Here is a 14,301-nt window from a genome sequence, read left to right on the forward strand (position 1 = left end):
ACACACAGTAGGTCCTCAATAATTGTTTGCTGAATCTGGATTTTCTCTGTTCATGTTTATTTTTCCTGGCCTGAGTCCTTTATTTTTCAAATTGAAGGAGTGTCAAAAGAGAGGTTATACTAGTTAGTCACAATTATCTGTCTAACCAAATAGGAGGGAAATCAGCTATAGTTGAAGGCAAATATGACACAAGAACAAGGGAAAATGAGCATTCAAGAGTAGGGTGAGATGCCTTTATAAAAGTGCCCTTGGTAACCAGGATTGGATTTTGTATTAACTAGGGTAAAATTAAAAAACAAACAAACAAAAAAAAACCCTAAAGTCAAGAATTCAACTGCTTCCTCCATGGATAACAAGTTTGCCAAAAAGCATTTTTTTCATAACACAACTAGAGTAGAAAATCCACATTCTCAAAAGTAACAGTAAAATGGTGAAGAAAACTACTGAATTGACAACTGAATTCCTGAGGAAGAGGGAGGCAATGGGTGATCTTAGCCAACGAGTCATAAACTACTTTTAGAGGTATCTTGAATTCCAAACAATAAAACATTACTCAGTTTTGACGTAAGGAAAAAAATCATTCCACATTTCTAGAGGTAGATATTTGCCCGTGTATATATTGAAGACACTTTACTCCAATGAGAAAAAATTATAATTATTTTAAAATTTCCTCTAGATGAAGAATTTCCTCCAAGTGCATCCTCTATCCGATAGGTATCTTGTCTAAAGAGGGACAGCTCTGTCTACGGCCATACCACCCTGAACGTGCCCGATCTTGTCTAAAGAGGGACAGCTCTGCATTTGCCGACCCTGTAATTGCAAAATAATTCCACTATGAAGCTCTGTTTTACTCCAAGCCTTCTGGATAATCTTGAGCAGGACTGCACTTGTTGTTTAACTTTAAAGATTTGTAATGAAAGTTTAATCAGTTACTTATTATTAGAATGTTTATAGACATTATTTTAAGGAGAACAATAATGACGTAAAGTTCTACGCATTTGGTTTAAAATGTATTCAACTCACATATCAGTTAATGCTACAGTGAGTTTTTAAAAAACTCTTATCAATATACGTGTCTAAAGGCAATGTAGCTAAACTACAACTTTACCAGAGCTGCAGCTAAGGACAGAACTAAGAAAGGATTTCTGCCTTGTCCTCCTACCAAATCCAGATCTTAACTTTTGGGACTTCAGAATTTGAACAGAAATTGTTAATTTCAGCATTTTGAACAGGTATCACAATGGGATATACATAAAGCAAAAGGACAACTATTTAAAATTAAGTCCTGGCATATTTATTTCCATTTAAAAAGCTGACCAGATCATCTACTAATGATCATGAATTTAAAAGAACACACCAAATAAATCTAGTTCATCCACTTTCTGTCTAACTGAAATACTGTAAAACCAAAGGTTAATCACATCTCCAAAAAAACACTTCCTTGCTAATATAGAAATTGCCTACAGGTTTTCCAGATATTCAGATTTTCCAGAAATTATGATATTATGAATTAACCACAAAAGTTTTCTAGTTATAAAAAATAAACGGGAAGTATATAGTCAGTATATATCTACTGAGTATGTACAAAATTATAAACTCAGAAGAATAACATAGTTACCTGTCCTATGGACATATAATTTACTTAGCTTTCATAATCAGACCATAACTGCTCATTGTTAGATATTGTCAGATGGGTTCTGTGAAAAGTACAGCTGAAACTAGGGACTGATGTTCATATTGTTTTTTGCTATCCTTTTTATTCATGAATCACTTATTAAATCAATTTGAATATAAAGAATCATCACAGAATGCAAAGCACTCACATTCTAGAAGCATGTAGAATCAAAGCAGGGTTATCAGGAGAGGCAAAATATATTAAAAGAACACAGAGCAAAATTAACCAGTTAAACCAAATCAATTCAGCCACGAAATGGAGAAAACAAATGTTTCTCCAATCTTCCAAGCATCCCCTCAAGAAAATATGATAAACATGTCATATGGCCCAGCCAGTGTGGCTCAGTGTTTGAACATCCACCTGTGAACCAGGAGGTCACAGCTGGATTCCTGGTCAGGAGACAGCCAATCAATGATTCTCTCTCAACATTGATGTTCCTATCTCTCTCTTTCTCTCCCTTCTTCTCTGAAATCAAAACAAATATTTAAAAAAAAAAAAAACACCATATGATGACATATGATGACGTTCATTTTCTTATGCCACATACTATCTGAATGGCCACAGAATGTTTCCAAATATTAATTATAGAAATGATATTTGGGTTGTTTTCCATTGGTACTATTCTTTGGCCATTCATTAGTTGAGTTCCTTTCTATCATACTCTCTATATACCTTTAAAACAACTCTTTTGTTTCTATCAAGAAGTGACACTGTAAGGTAGGTTCACTTTAAGGATCTATTTGAGGAACTTTTGCAACAAATGGAATTTGCTTATGTTATGTACATTTTAAAAAAGTAATCTCTTCTTCACACAGCTGAAAGTGTATACATGTGATAATAAAATATATTCTTACCTCCCATCCATAACTGGGGTCTTTCAGGTTGGACCTCTGCTCTCCCACATAAGGCCCAAACTTTTCACCTGCTTCAATCTTCCTTTTGGTCCATATTCCTAGTCCCGCTCCAGGCATAGTTGACTCTCGAAGTTCAAACTCAGCAGGCATGGGAATGTTATCTGGGATGTATATGGGGGCCTTGTACGGAGAGCCCTCCTTCGGCGTGAATGCTTCGCTGGATGTGGCTGGAGAGCATGGCTCTTGAAGATTGAGGGAGGGTGTGCTGGCTACGCCATCTGCATCTGGCATTTCTTCCAAAGGAATGTCAGGGTAACCGCCATAGACACACTCATTACCTGTGAACAAATAATAATTTCATGAATTCCTGCTAATTTAAAAGAAGAAAAAATCCCACAGCTAGGTCGTTCTTCTTTGAAAATAAAATAGGGAAGGATCATTGTTAAAATAGGCCTGCATTAAAATCTGTTATTCACAGATGGGGGGGAGGGGGGTATTGTTTCTTTGGTTCATCTGCAGTGGATCCATAAATCAAATGAATTACTATTCAACTGTCAATAATATTCTCATGGACCAATTCAATCCATGATCCATCTGGGAAACAATCAGCAATTTAATTATTGGCACGAATAAAGTAGAGATAAGAAATAAAACTGCGTGTACCTACCACCCTGCAAACCATCCCAGCTTGGGAGCTGATAGCATTTAACAATGTATTAGGAAATTGTATCATACAGTAGTATCTTGGGCTAAATTGTAGGAGAATCGTCAAAGATTTCAAAGGCTGCCAGGTGCAACAAGGCTTGACTTCGTGGCAGGATTATTTATTGGAATATTCATTTATGTTTGTTCTTTCTCTACTTTTCCTTTCCCATTTCAAACATACTGCCAAGCCCTTGGTATTTTCTTGCCCCAGTAACTTCCACAGAGAAGATGATTAAAGTTTCTTGAAGCTAGTGATTCCTCTGGGTATTTGTAAAAGTAAAAATCATTAAGAAACTTAGGAGAGCTTTCTAGAGGGGAAATGGGGAAGGAGGTGTCTTGGGTGCACCAAAAAGAGAGCATTTCCTGCAGACTGAGAAAGAGAAGAAATCGGAGGGTCTCTAAAGGGAGCAGTCCCCTGGGGCAGATGCCAAGGCCATGGAGGGCACAGCAGAGTAAAGTAACTAGGACTCTGGACATGGCACCAGGGCTCTGAGGTCTCCCCAAAGCAGCACCCCCCCACACACACCTGAAGGAAAGGAGTACACCATGTCAGACCTTAAGATCTTTATGCAACTTCTTGAGGATAAAGGGAAATTATAAAGAATAATGACTAAGCTTGAATTTCCCACCAGTTTACCAGTTGAAGGGGATTTCAGCTACTTTTAAAGCAAATAAACATATGGTTCTTGTCCACTCGGACTGTGGACTAAGAATTATATGTGATTGATTTGATGTGTAGGCCTTTCCAGGGAGAACTAAGAAAAATGGGTTAAAATTACAAGAAGGGATATTTCAATCAGAGCCACCCAAAGGTAAAATGAGTTGCCCTACATTGCCATTGCAGGGGTTCTAATATAGCCTAGATAACCAGAGCTACAAATGGTATGGAGGAATTTTAGTCTCGGGTTGGTGACTAGAGTAGATGACTTAAGGTTCTACCAAACCTGCAGTTCTATGAATTACTAAAGTCTTCCAAGGTAGTTTATTGGGCAAGAGGGTGGAAAACCTGAGTTCTGGCCCCAATTCCTTCTCTGATTCTTTATGGAAGTTAAGTAACTATAACACAAAATAACAATTGCCATCAAGTACTGCATCCTCTTAAAGCTTTCTAAAATGAAAATGATAGCACAGGCAAAAGTATTTTTTGAAGGAAGTGCTTGGTTCTTGATTGAAACAATGAGCTAATTCCATCTAAACCAAGCGTAGAACTGAATTCCTATGGGATGTTTGTTCCCAAAATACAAGCTCATTTATCATTCAGGTTCTGTATATCCAAAATCATGCACATTATCCTCTGCCCTCAATCAAGTCTCCTGCCCACTTCCATTAGGAATACTATTTTCCATTAATTATCCATGCTCAGTATCCTAAAATAACATGGACATTTTCTCTCCTTCACCCTCCAAGCTATTCAGTCATTAAAGGCTGTCCATTCTTCTTGCAAGATTTTCACCTTCATCCCATTTTTTCAATCCACGTTTTCATTCCTGAATTTCTAACAGTTCTCTAACTGGGTCTCAGACCTCCAGGCTTTTTCCAGTATCCCTCGGCTCTGGGCCTATACAATGCTGCTGGACTTAGGAATCTTCCTGGCACAAATATTTCCCTGTGGTATAGCCTCCAATCATTCCCAGTGCCCACGGGTAAAAATCTAAAGTTCTTAAACTTAGAATAAAATCTCTCTCATTTTAAAACCATTGTCCCTTTCGCTCAATAGAGGCCCCCGGCGAGATAAGCTCACCCTGTTTTCCAAGCCCAGTGAATACTTTCTCTGTGGCTCTGCCTGCCCAGTTACCTATTTCTGCTCTCCTCTGCCCATCCAGCTTCTAGTCAGCCTCCCAGATCAAGTCCTAACTTGTCCCCTCACCATATCATTTAACACAACTTCCTTGAGTTGTTACATAATGTCTTTGCTTGGCCTGATGATCCCATAATGCTGTGCTTTGCTACTTGGAGTTTAATGTGAATGATTCTCGGATTCCCAGCTATGAAACAAGGCCTTGCATGGAAGACTCAGAGCTCACACTTCTCCAAGAGTCAGAATTCCCCTGGCGAGCTGCATAAAAGTGCTTAGTAGATACTTATTAAATAGATAACTAACCTAACCATTTTATTAAACTATTAAACCAAATCAATATTTTTCTATCAAATACAGGAAACGATTTTGATCCTGAAAAGCACCTTTAATCCCATAGAAATGGGCCACAACAGATTACAAACTTTTCTCCAAACACAACTTCAAAAGAAACAATTCTAACAATGCCCCAAAGATACATTATCAAAGAAATACACTTCAGGGTCCAAACACCCTTGGTACACCCTTGATAAAGTCTATCTTATTTTGTCCTTCAGGGAGCATTTGCACCTCAGCTGAAGAGCCAAAAGTTCACTAGCACTCTTGATGCAACTAAAAACATATAAAATATCTCTTTAGAATTGTAACATTTAACGACTACAAATGTGGAGTTACTTTATAGATTCTTAAAGGGATTTGTCACCCATTGTGAACATTTTGTTTCTCTCTGTAAATGAGTGCTATAAATTGGAAGCCACTTTGTAATCTGTAGACGTGTCCATTTAAGCAGCAGGAAACAAAAAGGCATCCAGATGAATAGAACTATTTCCTCTAGTAATTATCTATTCAAGGTCAGTAAAAATTCCCCTAGTTCCTCAAAGGGTTAAATCAGTCCTACCATCAGTTCCAGCAAAGTGATCCCAAACCTTAAAAAAGGATAGAGACAAACCCATCTGGGCCCTCCCACTGGCACAGCTGATCCATGACCTTTGAATTACCCATAAACTCTCCCAAAGCATAATTTAAACGAGTGCATTCGGATTTCAATTCCTGTGGAGACAAAATACGTGTATGCCCAGGTTACTGCACAGAAGAATTTGAATTTAAAGCCTAAATGCTGTTCTGCTTACAATGGCAAAAATTTCCAATTAAAACTAAAGAGGAACTTACACAGGTCCAGAAAATCCAGGAGACAGACTCAGGCCCTTATTCATCCACATGTGGCATTAAATGTATATGCAAACTCGGGCGATTTGCTTTCAAACCACCTTTAATATAGTGTCATCAGAATTAAATATAAAAAGGATAAAAAAGAATTAAATATAAAAGGGCTGTGGTGACAAAAAAAAGGAAATATAAACCTGCTGAGTTTTATGTATCAAAACAGGAAACAATATTTTAATGTAATCTAGCATTATGAAATTTTCAACAGCAAATGCAGTTTCTCACACTGTGTTGGATATTTGCATAAACCAAAATAAACTCATGCATTCATGTATGTTACTCAAGAACTACCCCAAAAGCTGGTAAAACATTTCATCTAAATGATAAACTACCTCAATTATCATATCTCCATTAAACCTGTGTTATTGGAGAAAAAATGGTAGTTCCTCTCCCTGAGCTATAGCTACAGTTAATTAAAGCATTGCTCAAATATCACCCTGACAGATTGGGCACATTTACAATAGGTAAGTATCGGGTAATAAATGTTATATACATCAGTGGTCCATAAAGATAAATAACCCTTGTAACTTCTTGAAGCTGAGCTGCCTGCTACTGGAATTTGTTTCATGCATCCTTTAGGTGTCATTAACTGAGTGAGGACAGAAAGACAATTTTATTGTTGGATTTGAAGCAAATGACTTGAGAAAAGAGCTTGGAAATCAACCTCTTCAATTCAAATTTTAAATGTTCTAATATCCCCAGAGACCCAACAAGAGCACACACTTGGATTAGATTATATGTCTTTCTATGACTCTTGGAATAACGTAGGTTCCCACTTGAGGTGACTTCCATTTTGAAAACAAAATCAGAATCTCCAAAGAGGAAATTTCAGAAATAATATAGATAATAATAACTGCTTTTATAACTGTATCTATATTTTCTAATTTTAAAATAATACATTATTTATTGATTTCAGAGAGAGAGGGAGGCCCACAACCATGTGCCCTGACCAGGAATCAAACCGTGGCCTCCTGGTTCATAGGTCAACACTCAACCACTGAGTCATGTTTTATTTTCTCATTTTGACACTCACAACACAGTGAGAAAACATGGTGAGAAGCATAACCTTCCATCTTGCAAATCTGGAAGCTGATACTCGAGGATGCTAAACAGTCTAGCCAAAGTCAACGGAGTCTAGCCCCAGGTGTCCAAACCCTGTCTTCCCTTTACCCTTAGACAGCCTTTTAAAAAACATTATTTAAAGTTGGTTGGTTTGTTTGTTTTCCAAATTGTGACCATGTTACATGAATACTTTGTTTTTCTGTTTCTTCACTTGACATGTTATTATGAACACTTCCTTATGTTTCAAAAAATATTTTCAAAACTAAATTTAATTACTGCATAATATTCCATTATATGAATCTACAATAACAGAAATATTTCCATAGCATTTATTTTTGTTGCTTCTAATTTTCTGATAATTATAAATACCACTGAAAGAAACATTCTTTCATATAAATATTGGTATTTATCCATTTTAATTTCCTTAGGTTAGATTCCTATAAGAAAGCTCACTGAATATTAACAGATTGCTTTTGGGGGGTGTATACCAACTTATACTCCTACCAACTGCATTGGCATTTATTATTATGTCTTGTTTTGAAAATTTATTAACACAATGGAAAAAATTATACATTTATTCTTGCTTTAATTCACATCTCAGTGGTTAATGAGACTAAATATTTTTTTTCATTCATATTTCTTCTTTTGCAAATTATTTGTTGTTTTTGTCCATTTTTAGTTGGGCTTTTATTGGTCTGTTGTATTAATAATAATAAAAATTAACCGTTTGATATAACCTTTGCTACTTTCTACAGTAAATCAATTAATGAGGTTTTTTTGTATAAAATTTTTTACTTTTATGGAATAAACCGTATTTTTCCCTTTGTGATTTTCCTCTTAGAAAGTCCTTACCTATCCTAAGAGGGGGGAAAAAAGAAGATTCTCTTATATTTTCTTTGAGTTTCACAGTTGCTTTTCTACCAACCTTGGATCTCCAATGATTTACTGCTGAGTGAAAAGCAGAGAAAAATGATTTCATTTATTTGAGCTCCTGTGAGCGGCAAGCTAGGAGAAAAAAAGCCATTTCACTCGTAATTCTTTGGTTCTTATTTGCAAGGCTGGCCTAAAATGCCTTCTCTTTTTGTGGGTTTTATATAACTCACCATTTGTTTCACTTGGCTTCTCTGCCTAGTTTAACTGCAAATCTTCTGGGCAGATGCCATTCAAAATCCTGAGTTTCACCATTAATAGCAATTCAGTACCCATCATAATACTTATCACTCAGCATTATCATTAATGGTACTAACATAAATATTTTTTCTTTCTACTCTTCACATTAGTTCATTGATAGAAAATATTTAACAACTAAACAGAGTTTAATACTAATATTAAAAGCATAGATGGGTGGGTAGTGTGACAATAAAGCAAGGCTGATTTCTGTAGGCACAACCAAGAAATCAGTTCTTTATACTCAGCTGTATACACATATGCATATAAAACATCCTCCCAGTGCACACACTGTGCATTTGCTGTGTGTGTGTGTGTGTGTGTGTGTGTGTGTGTGTGTGTGTAATAGCTAACTAATCTTAAAAATAGGCTGAGACAGAAACATGGTTTGAGATCTCAGGCAGACTGGTTGAGATCATAAGTACAAGAAACAACTGCCAGGAGGAGACCAGCTAGGGAATTGAACAGATTAGGTAACTCAGAAATTTAGACATTTCCCCCCATTATGTTCCTCATTGCAGTTTTGTAATAAAAACATGAGCAAACTTCAAAGGAAGCTCTGTAGTAAAGGTTAATTGCTACTAAAGAAGAGGGTGGGCCCGAGCGCCAGTACTTTGTGCCCAACTTGCAAGCAGACAGGAAGGATTACACGTGGCTGCGAGCTGAGGATGCGTGCCCAGCTCCAGGAGGAGACGAGGAGCTGCCAAACCTCAAGCCCCACCAGGGACCTCCTGGTAGGACGTGAGCACATGAACACGAGTCCATGAGTCGGTGCCTGCTAATGGTGGGGCAGGGAAGGGAGGGGGAAGACATCAATTTCCTTCCCAAATTCAAACCGGACGTGCTCTTCTTCCCTTGTTAGGACAATTCCAGAGCGGTGACAGCAGCCTGTTTGTGAGAAGGCAGAGGATCTCAGGAACCAGCTCTGCGCACCAGCAACAAAGCCAATAACGCATGCTGGGCTGGGGGGAAAGGGTGGAGCCCTTCAAGCCAGACACACAAACAGAACAAAGAAGGAGGCTCTGAGCTGACCAGCAGAATATTCTGTGAGAATGGCCCCAAGATAATGACATTTAAGATCCCAAAGAAAGGAAGAAAGGAAACTAGTAAAAGTAAGCAAAATGAATTTCCAGAAAACCAACTTCAAGTTGATTCGAAGGGCTGTCGTAAGGGTCCAGAGGCACAGGCTTACACAACAGAGGCATCTATGGAAATGAGAAGCTGCTGACGGACATGGTCTTCAGAAAGGTGCTGCCTCCAGAGAGAGGTGAGAAGAAAATAGACCTCCGTGGATCTTTTGACACTACACCGCACTTATAGACGCCATGTCTCTAGAGACCATTATTTTTGTGAACTAGTCTATCAACATGGCTTGGCACATGGAATTTTTTTTAATGGTCTTTTAGGCTTCCTTGCATCTCTAGTATTTGCTACTTCCTGGTGCCAGGCTATTCCACCTCTTCCTTCTGGAACTTTTCCTCCCAGGATCTCCCAAAAGCATGTCATTTATGGGCCGTCAAGAAGCCCTAAAGTGTACGGAAGAGTGTGGAGAGACAAACAAGGGAGATAGCAAGGATGATTCCATGAACTGAAAGTAAGGGGCCAAATCAATGAGCAAACATTTGTCTTTCTCCTAGGATGTGGCCTATTTCTTGCTTGTTCTGTGGCTTTTCAATCTGGTTCAGCATTTCTCCACCCTCCTAGGGATTTCACAGACAGTTCACTAAACAAACATGGTTTGCGACTTAAGCTGGTGGCTTCGAAGCTATTCTGAAATGCTTCTGACCACTTGCAAGAGTTCTTCTACAGAGACGGCACTAAGCTTTTTTTACAATGGTTATGGAAATACATTCCCAGAAAATTCATAGTTGAAGTACCAGTAAAGCCCTTTGGTATCTATGTACAGAATCTAAAACGGCTAAAATAAGGACGTTCAATCTCTGTGAGTCCTACTCCCAAGGAAAAACATGACCTGGTTAATGTTTGGCTTATTCTGTTGTTAGGGAGCCAGGATCACCAATACCCACTGGAGTGACCAGGTAAGAACAGACTTATCATATATCAGATACTGTTTCTTTTCCATTATGGCGACGCGCCTTGACTTTCTGTTAGTAATACACGTTTTAAGAGACTTCTGGCACCCTTTGACCTGATGGCTTTTCTCATAAGCTTTTTATTTCCCCAAAGCGATTTTCTTTCAGATTCATTTAGAGTAAAATAGAAATGCCCTGAGATTATGCTGCAGCAGACTGGGTGGTGGCTCCTCTGGCAGTCTGAAATGACCAGAGTACAGCCTTTCAGTATTCAAACCCTATCTACAGTAATTATTTGCCAGCGTATCTAAAAGAAGGCAGGCATTTCCTGTTGCACACAAATGGGACACTCTTATCTAAATTACTGTTTAAACAGGTATTTAAGAAAAGACTATCACAGGCAGGAATTTACTGATGACGGAACACATTAGTTTAGGGCTGGACACATTCGTTGAGGACTAACCATTGTCAGGAAAGGAAGCATGTCAGCATCAGGAAGGTATAGAGAATATTTTACAGCTTCCATATGGGTCAGGATGGGGATTGTAAACTATGCCACTTGCATTTGGGTCCAGCAGGAGTGGCATAAGCCCTGGCAAAGCAGTCTGGATCGAGTAATATGTCTTCAGTGCCCAGAGTAACCTTTAGGGTCAGAGTTTGAGAGTCCCTGCTTCCCTATCCATAAAATAAGCCCGTGGACAAGTTCAGCCCCGTGTCCACTCCACTCAAGTAATCCCAGTTCTATGCAATGAAATCCAAAGGAGGGTCAAGGTTTGGTGTATCAAAAACTTAGAAAATATATTCCCTGGAAAGACACTGAGAATCGGTTTCATCTCTCCCAACGTGTAACCTAGGAGAGACTGTACTCTGGCTGCCTAACTCTGCTTTAACCAGTGAAACTGGAATTTATCCCCAGTAGAGGCTTATAAAACTGGGCTGTTATTCTCACATTAAGTAGACTGCCCTCTGGTGAGGACTGTGGTTTACGTGTGGGCAGAATGTGTGGTTTACTACCTCTAATTTGTTTATGTTGTTGATGGTGGTTTCCGAAGAAAGCTGCAGCTCTTCACATGCTAAAGAGTGACCTGATTTGCTTCCTTACAAATAAGTGTTTAAAGGAGGGAGGGGAGCATGAGGGCGCATTAATGTGCCCCTGCTAATGGAGGAGCAACTGGGATCCCTTTGCCCACAACTCTGCTTCCTTCAACTCTGCACGTGAAATGGGAGCCCCAACTTGCTTATTGTAATTACCTAAGTGTGGCTTGGTGGCTTTTGGCAGAGATCCTTCCTGCCTCCGAAGGACAGGCCAAAACTCAAAAGCTACAAGTTAAAGGAAGGAGAGGGGGAAAGTGCGTTTTGTAGCAAGGAAGCTGAATTCTAATAGTCACTGGGTGAAAATATTCAAAACAACCCCCAAAAGGTGAAGATCAAAAAGTAAATGAGACTTTTGCTCTACTTTCTATCACATAGTACACAAAGGTAGGCGTGCGGGAGAACTGAATAAACAGTGTAAATGTAAAGTTCAAATGCATTCCCACAGCTGACTTGATGCAGGCCTTTTCTCACTGCTACAAAACAGAAGAGCTTTCTCATAGACAGGAGTCCTCCATAAAGAAAAGAAAATAATTATGCGTGTCTGGCAGAAGAGGGAGTCGTAGCAATGGCCTGCTGATAAAATGGAATGTGAACAAGCAATAGAACACTAACCTAACCACACTCTTGCTTTGATAAGGACCAGAGAGTGTGCAAAAATTTTTTACTAGAGTCTCAAAATTAGGTTTTATTTGAAAATGAACAATGGTCCTTGTTCTCTATAAGGCGTGGTAATAGAAACAGTGACTTCTGATCTTCAAGTCATTCTGTGAAAAGAAGTTCCTTGATTTGTTTAATGTCAGCACAGACTCTGGCTCCATTGCAAATACAGTGTCTTCAGTGTAAAATAAATTTAGATGGTTCCAAGGAGTGCAATTTTCTGCTCCCATTCCAAGCTCTAAAGACCCTCATATTGAGTTTCCCAACACTACATCATAGTAAACATAAAATCATTCAAAACCATGGGGATAGAAGGAATGTCACTGAAAAACATAAAAGGAAGGTGTGTGTGTTTTTTAAATTTTTGAGAAAACATTATACACTTTGATAAAAAAAATGTTTTTAGAAAAATATGAACAGATGTGCTATGCATATGTGTATACATACACTAAATAGCACTTATGATTTAAAACGGGGTAATTTCAACATTGCTAAGTGGTAACACAAGCTAGGTATTCAAGGGAATGATATAATATGACAACTTCATAGACTACCAAACTATGCATGGTCTCTGGAAATTGTCATTATCAACATGTACAATAACTAGTAGCATTGGGTGCTCTGTACAGTATCCTTCATGTCTAATTGAGTCACACAGTCTAAGACACTTGACGGGCACCAGGCACTGCCTCCTAATGAGAACTGACTTTTAAAGAAAGGCATTCAGGGCCTCTTCTATATAAATTACTATCGTTTGCGGCAAGAGAGGATTATAAATGTTTGCTGGCAAAAACTAAATTTATTTACAAACTGGGTCTAATTTATTTATGACTCCAATACAATCAACTTTTGTCGAAATATTTATGTTATCTGTACTTCTGCCTCACTAAACTCTACCACAATCATAAACACTGTTGAAAAATTATTTGCAGTTAGCAGGATTAAAACTACCCATTATATCACCAGCTCGTGCCAGTAAACTTTTGCACTGGTTGATAAAGTTTCCTCTGTGGAATAAATATACACTTGACTTTCCAAATCTTTGGTGGGCTCCATACAATGAAAAGTGAAGGATTAAACAGATGCCCCAGACTTTACGGGTTTTGTGTGAATGCTTCAATTGCACATTCCAATTCAAATTTTGTGGATACACTACAAAAGTATAGTCTCTGATAGCACTAAAAGGGGAATTAGATGACAAATGTTGGGGCTATATCGTCTTTGCCAAAGATGCTACTTCTCAGACCTATTCATTTACCCATTCCAAAACATTTATCTGGTACGATGTTGTACTTGGAACTGTACAAATTGCGAATGCTAGATACAGACATACATAAGATCAAGTTCCTGCCTCACGCGGCTTAGAGTCGAGTAGTGAAGATAGAGATGTTAACAGTACGTGGCAATGCAATAAAATAAGTTCTAGGATGAGTTAGGAAGAGTGAAGGCTGTTGAGAGCTGGGTATAAATAACTGCATTGGGCATGCCCATATTATAGAAACCCCTAGCCTTAAGTTGACAAAATCTATATATGTGCTAACTTAAGTAAAACATTTAAATTCTTGATAGAAATGCATTTGTAGTTCACATTTATTTCTGAGTATCCCCAAATTCTTCACAGCAACATAAGCATCAAAATAGGGATGATTTACTCCCACTGCTTCTAAAACCAGCAGATTCTAAAACCACATTGCCCACATTTCCATTACAAAATAAGCCAGGAGCAAACTGCCTGGAGAAGTGGATGGCTTCCCTTTCATGTAACTAGTAAGAATGCATTTCTGCATGGTCTGTTCCAGTGACAAAAACTAAAAGTTCTACTGTGAAGCAGGTAGGGCTGCCATGATGCCAATTAATCTCACCAACCTGAACCAAACCACATCTATCCTCCTTCCAGTTTAAATGAAAAGTTGTGCCAAACAAACCAGAGATAGTTCTGGTTGACCTCAGAACCATGCTGTATTCAGAGGGAAGACTGGCCAGATCATTCTGGAAACAGCCCCCCCCCCCGCCTCCTCCTTCCCATCTAAAGCA

General features: G+C 38.4%; 1 protein-coding gene across 9 annotated transcripts in view; it reads right to left on the reverse strand.

Annotated features, from left to right (window-relative positions):
• Positions 1–14,301, reverse strand: part of MECOM (MDS1 and EVI1 complex locus) — a 576,798-nt gene that overhangs the window by 296,116 nt on the left and 266,381 nt on the right. For 8 of the 9 annotated variants that reach the window (XM_015564146.1, XM_015564149.1, XM_015564143.1 and 5 more), the window contains exon 2: positions 2,530–2,867. In XM_015564146.1, coding sequence (XP_015419632.1) covers positions 2,530–2,867 — 338 coding nt within the window. Of the gene's footprint in view, positions 1–2,529; positions 2,877–13,267; positions 13,275–14,301 lie in introns of all 9 variants that reach the window. The other variant, XM_015564144.1, reaches the window with a different exon arrangement.

The sequence above is a fragment of the Myotis davidii genome, unplaced genomic scaffold, assembly GCF_000327345.1.
Source record: "Myotis davidii unplaced genomic scaffold, ASM32734v1 scaffold115, whole genome shotgun sequence".
In the NCBI taxonomy this organism is placed as follows: Eukaryota; Metazoa; Chordata; class Mammalia; order Chiroptera; family Vespertilionidae; genus Myotis; species Myotis davidii.